General features: G+C 39.0%; 1 protein-coding gene across 1 annotated transcript; it reads left to right on the forward strand.

Annotated features, from left to right (window-relative positions):
- Positions 1-1,558: 1,558 nt before the first annotated feature.
- Positions 1,559-11,036, forward strand: LOC140937150 (uncharacterized). Its single transcript, XM_073386682.1, has 7 exons — positions 1,559-1,713; positions 4,720-4,870; positions 5,106-5,296; positions 5,837-5,916; positions 6,949-7,147; positions 8,764-8,984; positions 10,419-11,036. Exons 1-7 carry the CDS (start codon positions 1,640-1,642, stop codon positions 10,874-10,876), a joined length of 1,374 nt encoding a protein of 457 aa, XP_073242783.1. The 5' UTR covers positions 1,559-1,639; the 3' UTR covers positions 10,877-11,036.
- The last annotated feature ends 6,708 nt before the right edge of the window (positions 11,037-17,744 follow it).

The raw sequence follows: 17,744 nt of genomic DNA on the forward strand, positions 1-17,744 counted from the left end.
CCCACGTCTATAAACGCATCTCAAGGATAAGATATCAAAAATGAAAACCTAACGTCATTAAAAGGCAAAAATTATCATTTTTAGGTCTGTAGGTTTTGTTAACTGGTTTGTGGGACTTAAAAGATATTCTAGATTCGCGGAAAAACCGTTCTAAAAATACACGAGTACATGGAAGTTGCTCTCTCCAGCTAATGAGCTCCTGTTCCCGCCCCGTGTAATGGAATTCGTGAAATTTTTGCTTGTGGAATCCGGAATCCTACTAAGGATTGGAATCCAGAATCCAAGTTCCACTGACAAAGACTGGAATTTGGACTGGAAATTTTCCTCCTTTTTCTCCATTCCTATAAATACCTGTTCCAGGGTTTCTTCGTTGCCGTCTTGTTTCCTACGGATGGCCTGTACTGTTGACGTCACTTTACTATCGCAAACTTTTTCATAATTTGGAAGATTTCAGACAAAATTTCACAGCAAAGGTGATGGGTGCGGTCCTGTTAATCCACCCATCGAATGAAAGACCCATGATCCGTGCATTTCTGTCGGCTTGGAGCCGGTAACGGGCAGTTGGCAAGTGTGTTTTTTCCCCTTTTTTTCTGTGCAAAATAAAATGCCCGCCAAGTTCTCACCTGTTCGCGCCAACGTTTCAAACATTGCTGTCATACACTGTATGTCTTTGGAACCGGGTGTGTCGAATTACACTGTGGAACTAGATTGGGTTTTATGTTGCGCAGGAAACTTATCCCCACAACTGTCCCATAGTCCAATTCGACACACCACCGACCCAATGTAGTGCGCAAGTTCAAAAAGAATTCTGAATTTTTGTTTTCGTTTCGTTTTAATTTTTCTCACTCGATTTGGTTTTCTCCTTTTGACTCTTAAGCTTGGGAGAGATAAAAGTTTACCGGATAGAGATGGGTTACCAACCTTTCTTTAGTGGCCTCCCATGAACGAGAAATCTGGAGCTCTGAGGGAGAAGGAGTTGGCTTTGCGCGTGTACCTTTTTTTTCTTAGGGTGCGCTGCTCTGGAAGCTAATATTAAATTTATGATCTCAGATTCCTTGAAATCATTAGGGTGAAAAGAAACGAAAATCTGAAAATGGATTATTTAGGGTACCAGCAAGATGGGTGTGAACCTGCGATAACGTAGCGGACCTAACTGCTTGCCTCGTGTATTTTCAGTTCGGATCCATACCACAAAAAACATGAATCCTAAAACTGGGGTTAAAATATGACCAGAAGCTCATAAGGGTTTGAATCAACCCCTTATGAGTTTCTGATATGAGTTAATAAATCTATTGGACCTGTGAGTTCTTGAGATTGAAAATCCACTTATAAAAAATCTAAGAAGCGTACCCTTAGACTTGCCCCAAATGCTTTCCTCAGGAAGATAGCCTGCATAGGGTTTGCATAGCTTGAGGTTTTTAATGCTTAGAGAGAGGGACTCCCAGCGGGTAAAAAGGGTATGACGAGGGCATTGTCACGTGGAACGGGTAGAGTTCGCGCGTGAATTCCAACATTTAAGCTCGGTTACTAAGCACGCGGGATTATAAGATGCAAATGGTAGACGCCAGATGCGTCTGGGATTTTTGTTTAATCCTCTATTTTTTAGAATGTAGTGTGGTTTCTTTGAATATCAAGTAAGATGAGAGTGGTTTTTCTCTGCAAAGGATCGAGAGGCGATGTGGCTCCGATATTATCACTCGCAGTGGGCTTCAAGTAAGTTCTTGTGCATTTATAGATCTGCCGCTGCAGCGAATTTTTTTTACGGTGTGTGAATATTTACATTTAAGTAAATCTCATTGCATGCGATATTAAATCTCTGGTTTTTCAGAATTATCTTGGAAAAATTTAGTTCATGAGCACTGATGTATTTTATGTGGAAGAAAAACAACTCCCGCGCGGTTTCGATCTATAATTTTTAAGATTTAATTTGTGTTACTCGCAATTCATGCTAAGCTAACATAAAATCTTTCAACTGAATAATTTTACTTTAATTTGTGTACGTCAGTTGTAGATTCTGATCAAGTTTTGGACATTTGATGGCTACGTTAGTAACAAGCCTCACATTAAGTTTAAAAATTCACAATTGAACATCATTATTTTAGCTCAATACACCCGCTTCCTTTTATACTGACCAACTGGTCCAGTTCATTATATGTAAACAAACACAGCAAGAAGCCATGATATTGAACGTCGCCACTTTATCGATTTGAATTGAAAGCTAATTCTACTCTGCGGGTTTGTCTCAGTGAATTTTGAAAAATATAGATTACAGTATCGGTTATGTTCGTATAAATGCATTTGTTATGCATACATGCTTCTTTTCTATTCATATCAACTATTTATGTGTGAAATAGTAGGAAATTGCTGCATGCATAATAAATGTATGGGGTTATACAGGAATCTGATTACCAGATTACAGTCAAATCCCGATAATTCGAACCTTCAAGGGAAAGAGAAAAAAGTTTGAGTTATCAGGAGTTCAAGTTATCAAGGGTAAAATTATATAGAAAATGATCTGAAGGGAAATGAAAATTGCTTTGAGTTAGCAGGAGGTTTGAGTTATAGAGGGTTCAAGTTCCCGGAAGTCAACTGTATCTTCGTGGGAAAATGACTTCGTAACAAACGGGCACCCAGATAAGTTAACTGAAAGCTGTACAACATTCCATACAAGGGAATTAATCATATCCCAACCAATTTTTCAAGCTGCTGTTGTTTTTCCCAAAACTCAAAGTTGTCAAGCCTGCTTTTTTGTTTCATCCTCCAACTTGGTTTTTGTTTTGGTGAGTTTCTGTTGTTGTTGACAGGGTGGAAGGGGGTGGGAGGTCAACATGCAAGCAGTACAGTTTAAATACCTGAATGGGAAGCCAAAAAATGTGAAAGTTTCAATCCCCAAATATCCCTGCCTCCTAAACTATGCATCATTAAACAAGAAAAAAGAAGTGAACAAACAAACATATTTAGCTGGAATAACATTTTACTGGGCAACCACCTCAATTGGGACTATTAACAAGTCAACATAAGATGGGCCCATCTTAAATTGCTTTCAAAATTAAGCTCGATTGTGTTTGTTTTTTAGTAATTTTAAAAAAAATTTCTCTAACTTAAAAATGTCAGTGACTCTGGTTGAGTTCATTGCCATTAAAAAAAACAACAACAACAACAACAAAATAATATTGAAGCAGTTTTTGCCATCTTTTTTAGTTCCTTCCCTGCTGCCAGGGACATTTTGTTTCTCTTGTGAAACATCCCTAGCAACAGAGTGCTTAGCTAAGACTAAAGAGAAAGCACTGTTTAAAGTTATTTGAATATACATCTACAAGTGGATTTCTGCATTAATTTGTAATTTTATTGTTTGATCATAACATAGCCTGGCTCCAGAGGTCCAATCACAAAATTACGGTGGCCCAGAAGGGTCACACCTGCAAATTAAAAATGTTGCTGCAAATTAAAAATAGTACATGCAAATTAAAAATTGAACATGCAAACTAAAAATATTACCTGCAAATTGAATATAGTACATGCAAACTAAAAATTGTGCTCCAAATTGAAAATAGAAAACATATCGATGCAAATTAAAAATGAAAGGTCCTGCGTGCGCAGTATGAGTGATGAGGACCTGGTCCGAACCGTGCGACCTGGCCTTACAGCTGTCGGCCCATTCATGTTTCATGTTTGTAATATTTTTAGTTTGCGTGTACAACTTTTGATTTGCATGTCCTATTTTTAATTTGCAGCAACATTTTAAATTTGCAGGTAAAATTTTTAGTTTGCAGCAACATTTTTAATTTGTATGTGTGACCCTTCTGGGCCACCGTACAAAATACCTAGGATGAAACTCCTGAGCATCACACCTCACTGTTGCATGGAACTATCAGGAATTGAATAAGGCCATCCTCTTTTATTTTCTCCATTTAACTTCGTCTGACCTACCCAAATTTTTGGCATTTTCAAAAAAAAAGTAACGATGTAGTTAAACCATTTTTCACTTAAAATAATTCTTTTAATCTGAAAAATGAGCATAGCAACAGCATAGAAAAAAACAGGAACATTTTTTACCAGTATATAATTGTGCATTTTGTTAATCCAAATACGTAAATGTTAACGTTTAACGTCATCCTGCGATACCAGGGCCTCCTGTTCCAAGACTTCTTGTGATTTTTTTTTTAGTTTTTTTTTTTTTCAATCCAACTGACCGACCCAATATCAGGAAATGCATTCGATGCTAAATGAAAAAAAAGGGGATGGCCTAACAAAGAACAAAACCTTATTGACACCCGGGGTAATCATCAATCTTGCAAAGAAACCTATTTGGAAACAACTTCATAAAGCAGCATAATTATTAGCTTGACCCTTAATGAGCTTTAAACATGGTTCTCTGAGGGCAAATGATGTCACAAAAAGTTGATTTGATTTGGCCATTTGACTTGTCTGAATTAACCTTAATTTCACATTACCCCAAATCATTTTGGTCCCCTATCCAGAGGGTAATATTGATCAAGTACTCTTGGGGGAGAGATTTGGGAAGTAAAATGTATTCACATCCTGCTTTCAATTTATTTTGAATCATGAGCTGTGTTTCAAAAAATCATTTCACTAGGAAATCAGAATGTTTCTGTTATCTGCCTTTAAGAGTTGCTACCCACTAAGACAGTTTTCTGCAGGTCTAATTATTACACAATAGGTGATGTGACAGTTTTTTCCTTTATGTTTTTTTTGTAGAAAGAGCAGCACTGCAGATTCTTGTACCTTAGCCACTCATGCTTGCCATAGACTCAAATTTGACAGCATTCTGCAGAAGAATGGCATTGATTTTGTGGCTGTGGATGAACTTGGAAGTGATAGTGGACCACGGAATAGTGAAAAAATGGAGGTAATGTTTTTGGCCACAAGCAACCAGTGGGTTATTTGAATTCCTGAGATGGGTAAACGAGAGGGCACTGAAAAGTAAGTGCTACCCTCTGCAACATTGAAGGCCTTCAGTGACAACCTAAGCCTTTTTAGCCAAAAAATTAAAAAAACAATCATTATATCTTGGCTAGCTCTACATATAATAATATACAGTGTAGGTACTGGCACTAGCATGTTTAAATTGGTTCACCTTTCAGCTACAAGTGTGTAGTGGAAGAGGTTTCTCCAAGAGTCAGCAACAGGATAGAATAATAGAGATGCACGGGAGTTTGAAAGCTTGCAGAGGTGCAGATGCTATTGTGTTTAATCTCTTTGCATGTGAGGGATGGTTTATTGCTAAATACTTTGATGTACCATGCGTTGCTGCATCTCCATTTGCCGTTACCAGGTAAAGTAATGTGATATACTTAGGACCCGAAAGGCATTCTCCTTAAAACTCCTCTGACTATTTCTTTTTTTTCTGTGAGTCTCCCATTTCAGTGAAAATCTCGTAATGGGAGCAATGATATTGTTTTGTGGGAAACATTCCTTTAACATGTACATGTATTTGTCATGTGTGTGTCTCCCCATTTATTTAGCAGTTTATAATATGTACATAATTTTACAGTGTATTACTGTATAAATAAATATCTTTATATCTCCATCTTTATTATATTTTATTTGTGGTTCTTCTTGAGTCTTTTTTTCAAAATTTTGCTTAGCGAAGTATTTAGAACTGTTAATTTATCATTAATAAAATTTTTAATAGTGTGTCTCAGCAAGTCTTGGGATTTACCACTGACCATCCTTTTTGTTGGGTATATTTGAGGAGAGAATGTGTACATGTAACTACTTTTGTTTTTTTTTTAGGTAAAGAATGATGACAGTATAGTTTTGTGACTTATTTAATATCTTTACAATGATTAATTTTTAACCTTATTTGCCACAGAACACCACCTGTAACCTTTGAAAGTAAATTTATTGATGCTTATCCAGATTTGTATGAGAGATTGCAGGAGTCACCACGAGGTAAACTATCATCTAATCATGATTATTATAAAATTCTGTAATCTGATTGCCTTTCAGCATTAATAGGACAGTCAGTAATAGGACTACTAGTAGTGTAACGATTAATCGAATTCTTGATTAATCGCGATTATGACTGTTTGGTTTGATTCGTGATTCTTTGCTTCCACGTTTTGATTTTGGTTCGATTTTAGCGCAACTATTCCAGGGTGCCTCAGTGAGTTATTATATTGTAAAATCAGAATCCAGAACTCTTTAAAATGTGTGTTTTTGATTGACGAGCAAAGACAATAGCAGTTCGTGTACCGTTTTGTGTTGCCTGGTAAAAATGTTGTCCTTCAACCGCCCCTTGAGAATATCCAAACAAGGCAAAACCATGTGCGAAACGCTCTTTGTCAGGTTCTCAAAACATGGCGACAAACCAAGTAACTGTGAATCCTCACATCCCTGTTACTATTCTCAAATTGAGGGTTTAGGGTTGCATGTTGTTAACATTATGCATTATATTATAAGAATTAAGAAACATTTACATAATCAAATCAAAATGAAATCGAATCGCAAGGAATATGAATCGTTACACCCCTAAGGACTACCATAAACTTCCAATTATATACAGTAAGCCGTACCTCTTAATAAGCCCCACCCCCTATTTATAGACCCATCTATTTGTAAACAAAACAAAATATGTCCGGTATAAGCCCGCCGCAATATAAGTACCCCTCTAGCTTGTATTGAAATGAATTTGACTTTTTACGACGTTTTGAAGGTTAAAAGGTGATCAAATTCGAAAAGTATTTTGATCAGCACTGCTACTGTACGTATCTTGTTTTGAAACACTTAAATTATATGGAAATATCAATTCTTGAAGTTTTTAAATTATCTTTTTGAAAGAACAATGTACAGAATTGTCAGGCTTTACAACAACAATAATAATAATTTAATAATTTTATATTAATGTTTTTGAGTCTTACACCTAACAGTCAGTCTAGACTGGCCATTTTTAATTAAGATAAAGGTAATGTTTTATATTTGTAGGTCGAGTGAGCTATGGTGATATTGATCACTGGATGTGGCGACTGTACTTGGATGATTTTGGTGAATTTTGTGACAGCATTGGCCTTCCGGTGTGTCCTTATGCTGAACTGCGACCTGAGGATCCCCTCCCTCCATCCACCACCTTATTGTATGGTATTAGTCCCAGAGTGATTGAAAAGCCTCAGTATTGGCCCGACAGGTGTGCCTAATTCCATTGTCTTCTGTACAGTGGGTTAATTTTCAGTTGAGATTGATACCCCTTTTTGAAAGTTTTGTCATCAAGTCTCTTTTTTTTTTAATCATACATGACCACGGGCCCGTTTCTTGATAGAAGTCCCGGTAACTTTTCGAGCATGAAAAGCTTTTTGTGTTTGTTGGGTTTACATTCAAGATCAAAGTTTCAGTTATTTTGAAAATGATAAAATGAAAGTACAAGTCAACGATCGGAAGCAAAATTGACCGGTTTGTGAGCTAGGAAATGTGCTACCATTGAACAGGTTTTGATCTCAAAATTTGCCTTCAGACCCAAAAAGCTTACTGGGCCTTTCGTAAAACAGGCTCCAGAACTGCCTGTTACTGCCTATACAGATCCATGTCTCTTCTACAGCTTGTGATGTCATCATGCAGTAAGAAAGTTTTGCTGGCTGTGCATGCCTGAACTTCCAAAGCTAATTTTTACATCTGGATCAGATGGTCATGAAGTCTATGACCTGTAAAGGAATTTTTGGTAGCTCTTTACAGCCAGACAGTGACCAGAAAACGGCTTGGCTAACTTCAAAACGCCTTTTTCACCAAAATTCCCAGGAACAAATGGGTTAAAAGATGTCATTTCTTTTTTTTGGTGGGGTGGGGGAGGGGGGGGGTGTTGGGGTAGCCTGAATTTCATCTGATTACTTCGAGTTGTTATTACTCCCTCAGTAACGTCTGAAATGACCAGCCCTCCAGTGACGTCACTACTCCTTTGCTTTAATTCATGCAAAAAGTTAAACCTGATTTTCAAGTGGCAAACTAAAAAATATCGTTTGGAAATGTCTGCGTGATACAGAATAGCTTTATTTTTTTCGATCGTAATTCATGTTTAACATTCAAACTATCAACTGCATGCAGTACTCTGAACCGATTGTAATTCCATAATCAAACTCGGTCGTAGTCACGCAATGAAATAAATACACACACGGAGCACTTATTCAAAAACACAATGATTTGCGTTAATTAAAAAGAGCTAGTTGGTCCTTAATGAGGAAAAAAGAAAACAAGGAAACAAGAAAAAAAAGCTAACAGAATCATTACACTTGACGGTGAAAATAGTTAGAAGGTCGAATTACAACAGTGGTCTCAGAAACTTCGCATAACAAAATTACTGCCAAAACCACAAAGCGGCTCTACATGAAAAACCTACCTACTCTCCACAATGATTCTTCATTCACAGTTCAGTTTTGAAGACGAGGGCAATTTTGCCATTTACAATAAAGGTTATCGAAATGTTTGAACTCCACGCAAGCATACCAGGGATATGATCTGCTGAATATCAAGCGACAATCCTGCTAAAAATTTCTCATAATTATGCACAATTATGTGAATGTTTAGACAATCAACCAATCAAAGTCACTACCCGGTTTTCAGGTAGTGATCATGTCACTGGATGGCGTTAACGTCCAGTTGATTCAGGCGGATGAAATTAAGGCTGGGGAAGGCGGGGGGCGGGGGGGATCAGTATCTAGATAGGGCTGCCTGATGTTCCATCTTCGATTTTATATCATCACTGGATGTAACAGGCAACAAAAAATCTCACTGACAAAGACTACATTTCCACAGTGTTGTTCTTTGTGGTTATTGGTTCTTGGACATGCCAGCTGAGCCTATTGATGACATCAAAGTGTATCATCCAGCATCAGGTTTTAGCACACTCCCTGACTTCTTGTCAAGGCTTAAGCAAAGTGGTGACAAACCAGTTTACATTGGATTTGGTTCCATGGAGGAGTTGGGATTCTTTTCAAGTGTTGATTGTGTTGAACTTTTGTGCATATTGAATGAAGGTACACAAATTAATCTTTTTTAATTACAGTTCAACCTCCCGCAAGGGACCACCCAAAATGCGATGATTTAGTAGTCACTTTCAAGAATCACACCACACGGATACTTCCTAGAAGAGGTCCTGACACATCTACTTTTGTATGCAAATTCTAAGTTATGGATAGTGAGTACTTCCATATTGTCACTGAAAGCTCTTTTTATACGATCATGGAGTCTCATAGTACATACAGAGCAAAAGAGACCACACTTATGCAAGTTTTGCATCAAGTGACTGCTTGCAAAATATCCAGAACAATGGAAAACTAAAAAACTGTCAGGCCAAAAAGAGGTCACTGTTGCTTATGAGAGGTGGTCATTTACAAGTGTAGAGGTTCTAAATTGTAGGGCTGTGACTGGGAAAGTAATGGTAGTTTGGATGGCTGGTCGCACATGGAGGTTCAACTGTAGTTGATAACTGACTGTTAAGGATTCCTTATCTTAAGTTGCCAAATTAGCTGTATAGCTTCATGCAAAGTTTTTGAAAAGGCAGTTTGTTTTGTGTACATAAGGCTAGGTTTGTAAATATTACTCAAGGAATTAAATTACAGTACAGTTGACCCTCTCTACAACGGCCACCTTGGGGACAGAAGAAATTTTAAAATAACTGAGGGAATCCGCGCACGCTGATTGGTCGAGAGCTATGTTCTATGAGAGTATAGACCATATGGAAATGACGTTACATGTCATGCAGTACCGGTTGTTTTGTCTTTGGTTTTTCGCAAAAAGAAATGTTATTGTAAAAAACAAATCGACCACAATTTTCCATGCTCTTCACTCTTATAGACCATAGAAATGACGCCATAAAATGTTCAAAACTTTGCAGTGAAACCACTCGCCTGCCTGTGACTCGTGGAACCACTTGAGTTTTGAACACTTTATGACGTCATTTCTACGTTCTATAAGAGTGTACATGTAGACCATGGAAAATTGTGGTCGATTTGTCAAGTGGCCGTTGTAAAGAGGGGGCCATTGTAGAGAGATTTTAAACAAGAGTCAATGTATGGATTTTTTGTCCGCCGGGGCGAAAAAAAGAGGCCCTTAGTGGAGGTTCGACTATATTGCTTTTCTTGTTTTGCAGTATAGATAATAGTCTTTGTCTCACATGCAATTTTCCATGAATCTGACACTGTGCTGGAAGCGAGCAATTATATATTTAGAACTTTTAATTTCGTTGTTAAAAAAAAACGCAAAACGTCAGTTTTTTTTATTGTTACTGACTTATAGACTGTAGAAATGATCACATGCAAACAATGGAAATTTGTCGTGTATCAATGTTTAAGATCTGTTTGCTTTACTTTGACTTTATCAAATGTGGCAAGGGGCGACCACCAGCTACTTGATGTGTTTGCTAAATAGTTTTTTTTAGATAGGTTTAGTGTTGTTTGATGTTTGTTTAGGTCTTGTTCAATGTGGCAAGAAAGCACTTCTGCAACTGTCCCCAACCTCGAATCTCCTCAAGTCATGGGAAATGCTATGCAAGAACTTTCAAAACTGCAACATCCACTGCATTATGGAATATGTTTCTCATTCCAAGCTCTTTCCCTTCTGTCAAGCTGTGGTGCATCATGGAGGCAGTGGTACAGTCGGCATGGCATTAAAATGTGGCATTCCACAGATTGTGTGTCCATTCATGTTTGACCAGTCATACTGGGGCGATAAGGTTGCCTGGATGGGCGTGGGAGAAACTGTTGGCCATCCGAGGTCACTCAAAGCCGAGGCATTTGGTACCGCTCTCGTCAGTGTAGCAAGTGACGATATACAGAAGATGGCTGTTTCCTACAGCAGAATGTTAGCTGCCGAGGAAGGCATGGAGTTTGCAGTTCAGCAACTAACAACAGAGTTTAGCACATTATGATGAAAATTAGAACTTCTTAACACTTCTAGTCTTCTACGCAGCCGTTTCTTTTAATTAGCCTGTGAAAACAGATGTTCCTCTAGCGGCGAGGGGTGATGAGGAACGTCTGTTTCCGCTGGCTACCGTGTCTTCTGTTGTCACGCAATGAGAAGCGTGACCGGTTTTTCAAAATTTGTCAGTGAGTGGGTTTTCCCCCAGATGCAATTTGTGGAGGGTGGGAGAGGGGGTCCTTTTATGTAGTCTCTTGTGGACGCTCACACATAATGAGGGGCTTAAGCAAAGCTGACGGTCTATAAGGTAAACAAGAAAGAGAGCTACTTCAGAATACGCGGTCACTTAAAGGAATGCTTCAAAGAACGAGGCATAAACACAAAAGTTTTTTTGTTATTCAACGAGATGCAAAAAAGGGGCCGGGTAAGCTTAGCCCAATTAGTGATTCGCGTTGTGAATTTTACTGGAATGAGGGCCAATCACAACTCCTCTCATCCGCCCTGCGGAAATTCTGGAAAACAGAATGCCTGATTCCCCTGTGGCTGGCGAGAGATGACACGGGGGAGGGGTAGGAGGAAAGATATCCTTGGTAGACTAGAGACGCTTTTATTGACAGCTTGACCGAGGGCATGATACGACCTTTTGTTTTGTACCAAGATATAATGAATGGGAGTCTATTATTAGTTACATATTGTTTTCGGGCTGTTGTTTCTGTTTTGTATCTCTGATTTTGTTTTCTTTGTTGTGTTTCCATTTTAGATTTGTTTTTGCGTGTGTTTCTTTTTTAGGAAATGTTTTGCCGTATAGGGATTTGTGCTCCTTTTTTCTGATTGTGTGTTTCTGTTCAGGGATGTGGGTTTCCGTTTTGGCTAGTGTATTTCTGTTTCTTGTTTTTGCTGTGGTCACCCAGTTTTTGGCGAAAAACTATTGTTGCATCGTGGTTTTGGCAAATTTGGAAAATCTTTATACACCTACGGCTTTCATTTTTTTTTTAATTTGTCAGTGAGTGGACTGACGTGCAAATGCAATTTGTGGAGGGTGGAAGAGTGGGTAGTTTTGTACAGTAGGAACTTTAAGATCCAACGACGCGACGGCAACGAGAACGTCAATAAAACCAATAGGTTCAGTGGGCAAAAGGTGCTTGACACTTTTTTTTGCAATTTTTTTGGCGGTCTTGCACGACTAGGACGTGAAAATGCCTAATTTTACTTTTTAAGGAGAACATAAACAAGTGAAGGCGAAATTTTATTTCTCTTTCTGAACTTAGATATGGTTCGTAGGAATTCAACTCCAAGAGGGTTTGCCTACATTTGACAAAGTGAGTGGGTAGGAATAGTCTCGATTTGGGCTGAAGGAACTCAAATTCACTTTGTAAGCGACGTTAGTTCTCGTTGCCGTTGCATTGGATCTTAAAGTCCCAAGTCACTTGTCGGAGTGGGAGTTTAAGGAAAGCCGTATTTAAAGTGCATGTGAACCGAAAATAGTTTTTATTCACTTAAGATCTTTATCACTTAAAATGCTCGTTTCCAAAGTTTGAGATGTTTGGAGTTGAAGCTGCCGATTTTTTAAGCGATCTAAGGTTGGCCTGTTTTGCACCAAAAAATGGTCTTCAAATCGCGCGGTCAAAATACCACGTGACTTTAGACTGATGACGTAAATTACGTAATTTTGGTCGCATCTTGAATCATTTAAACTAATCAACTTTGGCGGAGAGTTCGACAAAACAGAAAGCATGTGCCTTAAGCCATTCGCTCCTAGAGATTTTGCCGAAAAACGCGTTTTGAAGCTAGTCGAGTGGTTTTCTGGTCACTGTCGTGCTATAAAGAGCTAAAACTTACCACAAACTGGTTTACAGGTCGAACACTTCGCGGTCTTCCGATCCAGATGCAAAATATCAGCTTGCGAAGTTCGGGCATGCGCAGAAAGCAAAATTTCGACAGTTTTTGGGTTTAAAAGTGACACAGCAGTCTTGACTTTTACTTTTCGCTTTCTCTCCTCCCTTCTTTTTTTGCTTTTCTTGCCTCATTTTTTTTTCTCTTGCTGGGCATTTAGTAGGCTTGATTTTGGTGGGAAGAGTTTTTAGGAAAGCTTTTAGGATCTTAGGATTAGGCGAAAGGAAAGGTAGGTGGGTAATGGGACAAGATTTTCATGGAGATTTTCAGGTCAATGTCACGTGGTTTTTTGCTTGTTTCTCCGGTGTCCTTGACTGAATTGTGCTCATTCTGGTATGGTTTGAAAGATCTCTTCACTCTGCACAAGTTAGTGAAGAAAGTTGTCCTTGACCGTTAAAACTGATGACGTCACAATGGGTAGAAAGGACCTGGATCCGCACGGGCGGTTACGGGCGGTTCAGGGGCGAATGGGTTAAAGCTGACATTATTTAAATTGTTAAGTGTCTTTATTTTTATAGGAACGGTTTGCATAAAAATTTGGACCAAATCACTGCCTAATTATGCAAAATATCCACAATTTCGGTTGACGTTTGTCGCTCAAACACGTCTTTACTGAGGTGCCCTAATATTCTTGCCTAGCACCCTGCGTCTTGATAATACCTCTAATGTGTAAGTATAAAACGAACAAGTTGAGTTTGTGTCAAACTTTTAATGCCTATCATTGGCGACAAGACCGTCCTTTTTTTTAAAAAAAAAGTAACGTTCAATTTATTGTACAGATGTAATATATTACCTCAACAGTTACACCCCATTAAATGGGGAAATGACTTAATTTATTCTTGGAATGTGATTGAGGGGTTATTGTAACATAAGTAGTCAAATATTTTAAATTATGTGGGTAGAAAAATTTCATCATTTGTGTTATTTATTTTAAGTATCCAATGTACAGTTCTATAGCTCCTGTAGTAAAATACATTTAATGTGGGTCATAGAGGTTGTGCGTCTTTTTTCAGCAAAATAATGACTGAAACTGCCAGTGAGAACTTTGTGAAACATCTGGTTTATTTTAAAGTTGAGTCCTTGTGAAATCAATAAAGGTTTCTGGTGTTTTCACTATTTTTAGTTTTTACTCAAAAAATTGAGACTCCCATTCAACCAAATGTTCTTTTAGAAGACGGTTTTGGCTGCCATAGCATGTATCACATTAGGTCTTACGTTACTCCAGCTGTAGCTATGGCACTGTAACTCTAACGTTAACTTTTTAGGTATAATAATAATAATAATATACATTTATATAGCGCAAACTTCTGGTGTGAGTCAAAATCATTGTGAACCCTGAACTCTTTATAAATTGTCTTTTCGGCTATTTTAGCAGTCTTAAACATCGTCAAACATCTTTTCTCACTCTATTTATAAGACAACAAATCAATACGAAACTTTTTTTGACTCAAAATCATGGGTTAACCCCCTTAGAAAAATCCAATATGCCCACCCACCCCCCCCCCCCAAAAAAAAAATCGAACTCTCTAAAGGGTATTTTCAGTCTTTTTAGCAGTTTCCAACATCGTCAAACATCTTTTCTTACTCTTTTTCGACAAAGAACAATAAACAAAAACTTTCAAATTTTGACTCTAAAACTCATTAGTTAAACCCGTCTAATTTGGAAAAACCGCAAAATGGTCACCCCCACGTCGAACGCTCTATAAAAAGGTCTTTTCAGTCGTTACAGACATCATCAAACATCTTTTCTAACTCTTATTAGAAGATTTAGACAAACAATCCAAAAAAAACTTTCAAAAAGAATCAAAAAGAAAATTTTGACTCAATCTTATGAGTTAACATCTGAAAAAGGTTCTTATAAATTCGACTTGTTTGTGTGTTTACGTTATATAGGAATCGGTAAATAAAGGGAAAAGGGTCACGTGACTTATTAATTAGTTAAATAGCTAATAGGATAAATAACATTTCCAATCATCAAGGCGAATTTACGATTTACACTGTTTATGTAACATTTTGGTAGTGAAAATTTCTAAGATTAAGGTTTGCAACCCTTCCCCGTTTAGGAAAACGTGTTTTGTGACGTCATTGACGAAGCGATGTCACGTGTTATTTGAAATCACGTTTCACGTGTTTTTTCATTGAGACACATTTGTAGTTCGCTTTTCAGGAGCACTGATTGAAGCAAACCGTTCTAAATAGCATTTACTAAAATATGCATATTTAATTAGGTAATCATGTCTTAAGTGGCCTGAGCTTGAATATTGTTAAGGAAGTTGGCAGCAGGGCCGCAGAAGGACATGCCTATTGCAATCTCGGCAGTGATTATCACTCCCTCGGCGAATACAAACAAGCATTAGAGTAGCACAAGCAAGCCCTGAACATTGCTAAGGAAGTCGACAACAGAGCGATAGAAGGACATGCCTATGGCAATCTCAGCAGTGACTATACTCCCTCAGCGACTACCAACAAGCATTAGAGTACTACAAGCAAGCCCCGAATATTGCTAAGGAAGTAGGCGAACAGACCGGAAAATTAATCGCATATGGCAATCTCAGCAATGACTATCACATCCTCGGCGACTACCGACAAGCATTTGCGTACTACAAGCAAGCCCTGAGGTCAGTGACAGGGCCAGAGAAGGAGTTACCTATTGCAATCTCGGCGTTGCTTATTACATCCTCGGCGACTGCCAACAAGCATTTGAGTACCACAAGCAAGCCCTGAACATTGCTAAGGAAGTCGGCAATAGGGCCGGAGAAGGAGGTGCCTCTGGCAGTCTCGGCAAGGATTATCACACCCTTGGCGACTACCAACAAGCATTAGAATACCACAAGCGAGCCCTGAGCGTTGCTAAGGAAGTCGGCAACAAGGCCGGAGAAGGAGGTGCCTATGGCATTCTCGGCAAGGATTATCACACCCTGGGCGACTACCAACGGGCATTGGATACCATAAGCGAGCCCTGAACATTGCCAAGGAAGTCGGCAACAGGGCCGGAGTGGGAGTTGCCTATGGCAATCTCGGCAATTTTTATTACTCCCTCAGGGAGTACCAACAAGCAGTAGAGTACCACAAGCATGAACTGAGCAATTTTAAGAAAGTCGGCGGCAGGGCGACAGAAGGGAGAGCCTATTTTTGTCTGGGTAGACCTCTTTTGCGTGCTGGTTCTTCAAACGAAGCTGTCGCCTATTTAAGATCGAGTTTAACAAACTTTGACACTATTCGGGCTTATTTCATTTGGGAGGAAGCATGGAAAATAAGTTTTCGAAAGATTCATGAAGGTGTCTACGGTTACTTTTGGCGTGTTCTTATAACGCTTCAAAAGACGGATGAGGCTTTACACGCTGCCGAGCAGGGACGAGCACAGGCTTTGCTAGATGCCTTGAAAATAAAATATGGCTGTTCATCACCTTTGACCATGTCAAATCAGACTGAGGACCTCGCACTCATTTTAAGGAAGATATCTGTCTTGACAATTTTCATTGTAATGGAAGATGAAACAATCAATTTGTGGGTACTGGGAAAGAAAAGCAACGCCATCTTTAGGCAAGGAGAGCTAAAAAAAAAAAGGAGATGCCCACGAAGATTTTTTTGCTGTACTTTTAAAAGATACTTTGAAGAACATTGGGGCTCCTAGAAATATTAGATGGGAGAATCGATCACTGCCGGTCCAAGAGATAAAGCCACCAGTAGTGGTGATGATGGCAAAAATTCGAATCCATCTCGGGTGAAGATGGACTGTTTTCATCCATTGTATGATGCAGTTTTTGATCCCATTGAAGACTTGCAATTGCTTGAAGGCGATCAACTCATTGTAGTCCCTGATGGTGCATTGAGCCTCGCTCCTTGGGCAACCCTTAGTGAAACTTTAAGGATCTGTATTATTCCCCCACTGACAAGTTTGAAGGTGATCCAAGATTCTCCAGATGAATACCACAGTAAAAGTGGCGCCCTGCTTGTTGGAGATCCACGCCTAAGTAAAGTTACAAATAAACGGAGTAGGCCAATTTATGACCCACTGGAGTTCGCAAAGAAAGAAGCGGACATGACTGGAGAAATTCTCGGGGTTTCAGCCACTTACGTTAGAAAGTGCAACCAAAGAAGAGGTGCTTCGGAGAGTAGAATCAGTCACTTTGGTTCACATTGCAGCACACGGAAAAAAAGAAACCGGTGAAATTGCTCCAAACCCTGAGTGGCAATCCAAGACTTCTATTCCCATAGAGGAGGACTATATGTTAATGATGTCTGATATACAAGCCATTAAGCTGAGGACGAGGCTGGTCGTGCTTAGTTGCTGCCATAGTGGTAAAGGAGAGGTCTCGTATGAGGGTGTCGTTGACATGGCACGTGCTTTCCTGTTTGCTGGTGCTCGTTCTGTGCTGGTGTCACTCTGGGCAATTTCTGACGAAGCCACAGTGGTGTTTATGGAATGTTCCTATCGACACCTGGGAGGTGGAAAAGATGCGAGTGTTGCTCTGCAAAAGGCCATGAAATGTCCTCGAGACTCGGACGAGTTTTCTGCCCCAAAGTACTGGGCTCCATTTGTGCTGATTGGCGATGACGTTACAATTGAATTTGATGAAATCCATCAAGGAAGTTGTAAGTGAAAGTTTTATTGTTCTTGCTCAAAAATTTTCAGAACCCCAATAACAGAAACATTTAAATCTTAAATTAAAATGCGGTGGATTTGGATAAATTGATTATAACCAGTAAAAGAAGTGCAAATATTGACAGAATATAGATGAGTTATGATTGATCTTTAATTGCCCCCGCAGAGATTTCGCCCAGAAGGCGATATCCCGAGGAGGCACTCTAGTAACGCGCGCGTATATTAAGGAAAGTACTCACAGTTGAAATATACAGTCAGTATGTCAGAAAAAATCTCGATTTGCTTGAGCAGGGGCCGCGAGGAATCGGTAGCTAATGATAATGTTTCTATTGTCTGCGCCCGCAAGTACGAAATGGTTAGGATGACGTAAGACAGAAAA

The sequence above is a fragment of the Porites lutea genome, chromosome 5, assembly GCF_958299795.1.
Source record: "Porites lutea chromosome 5, jaPorLute2.1, whole genome shotgun sequence".
Taxonomy (NCBI): Eukaryota; Metazoa; Cnidaria; class Anthozoa; order Scleractinia; family Poritidae; genus Porites; species Porites lutea.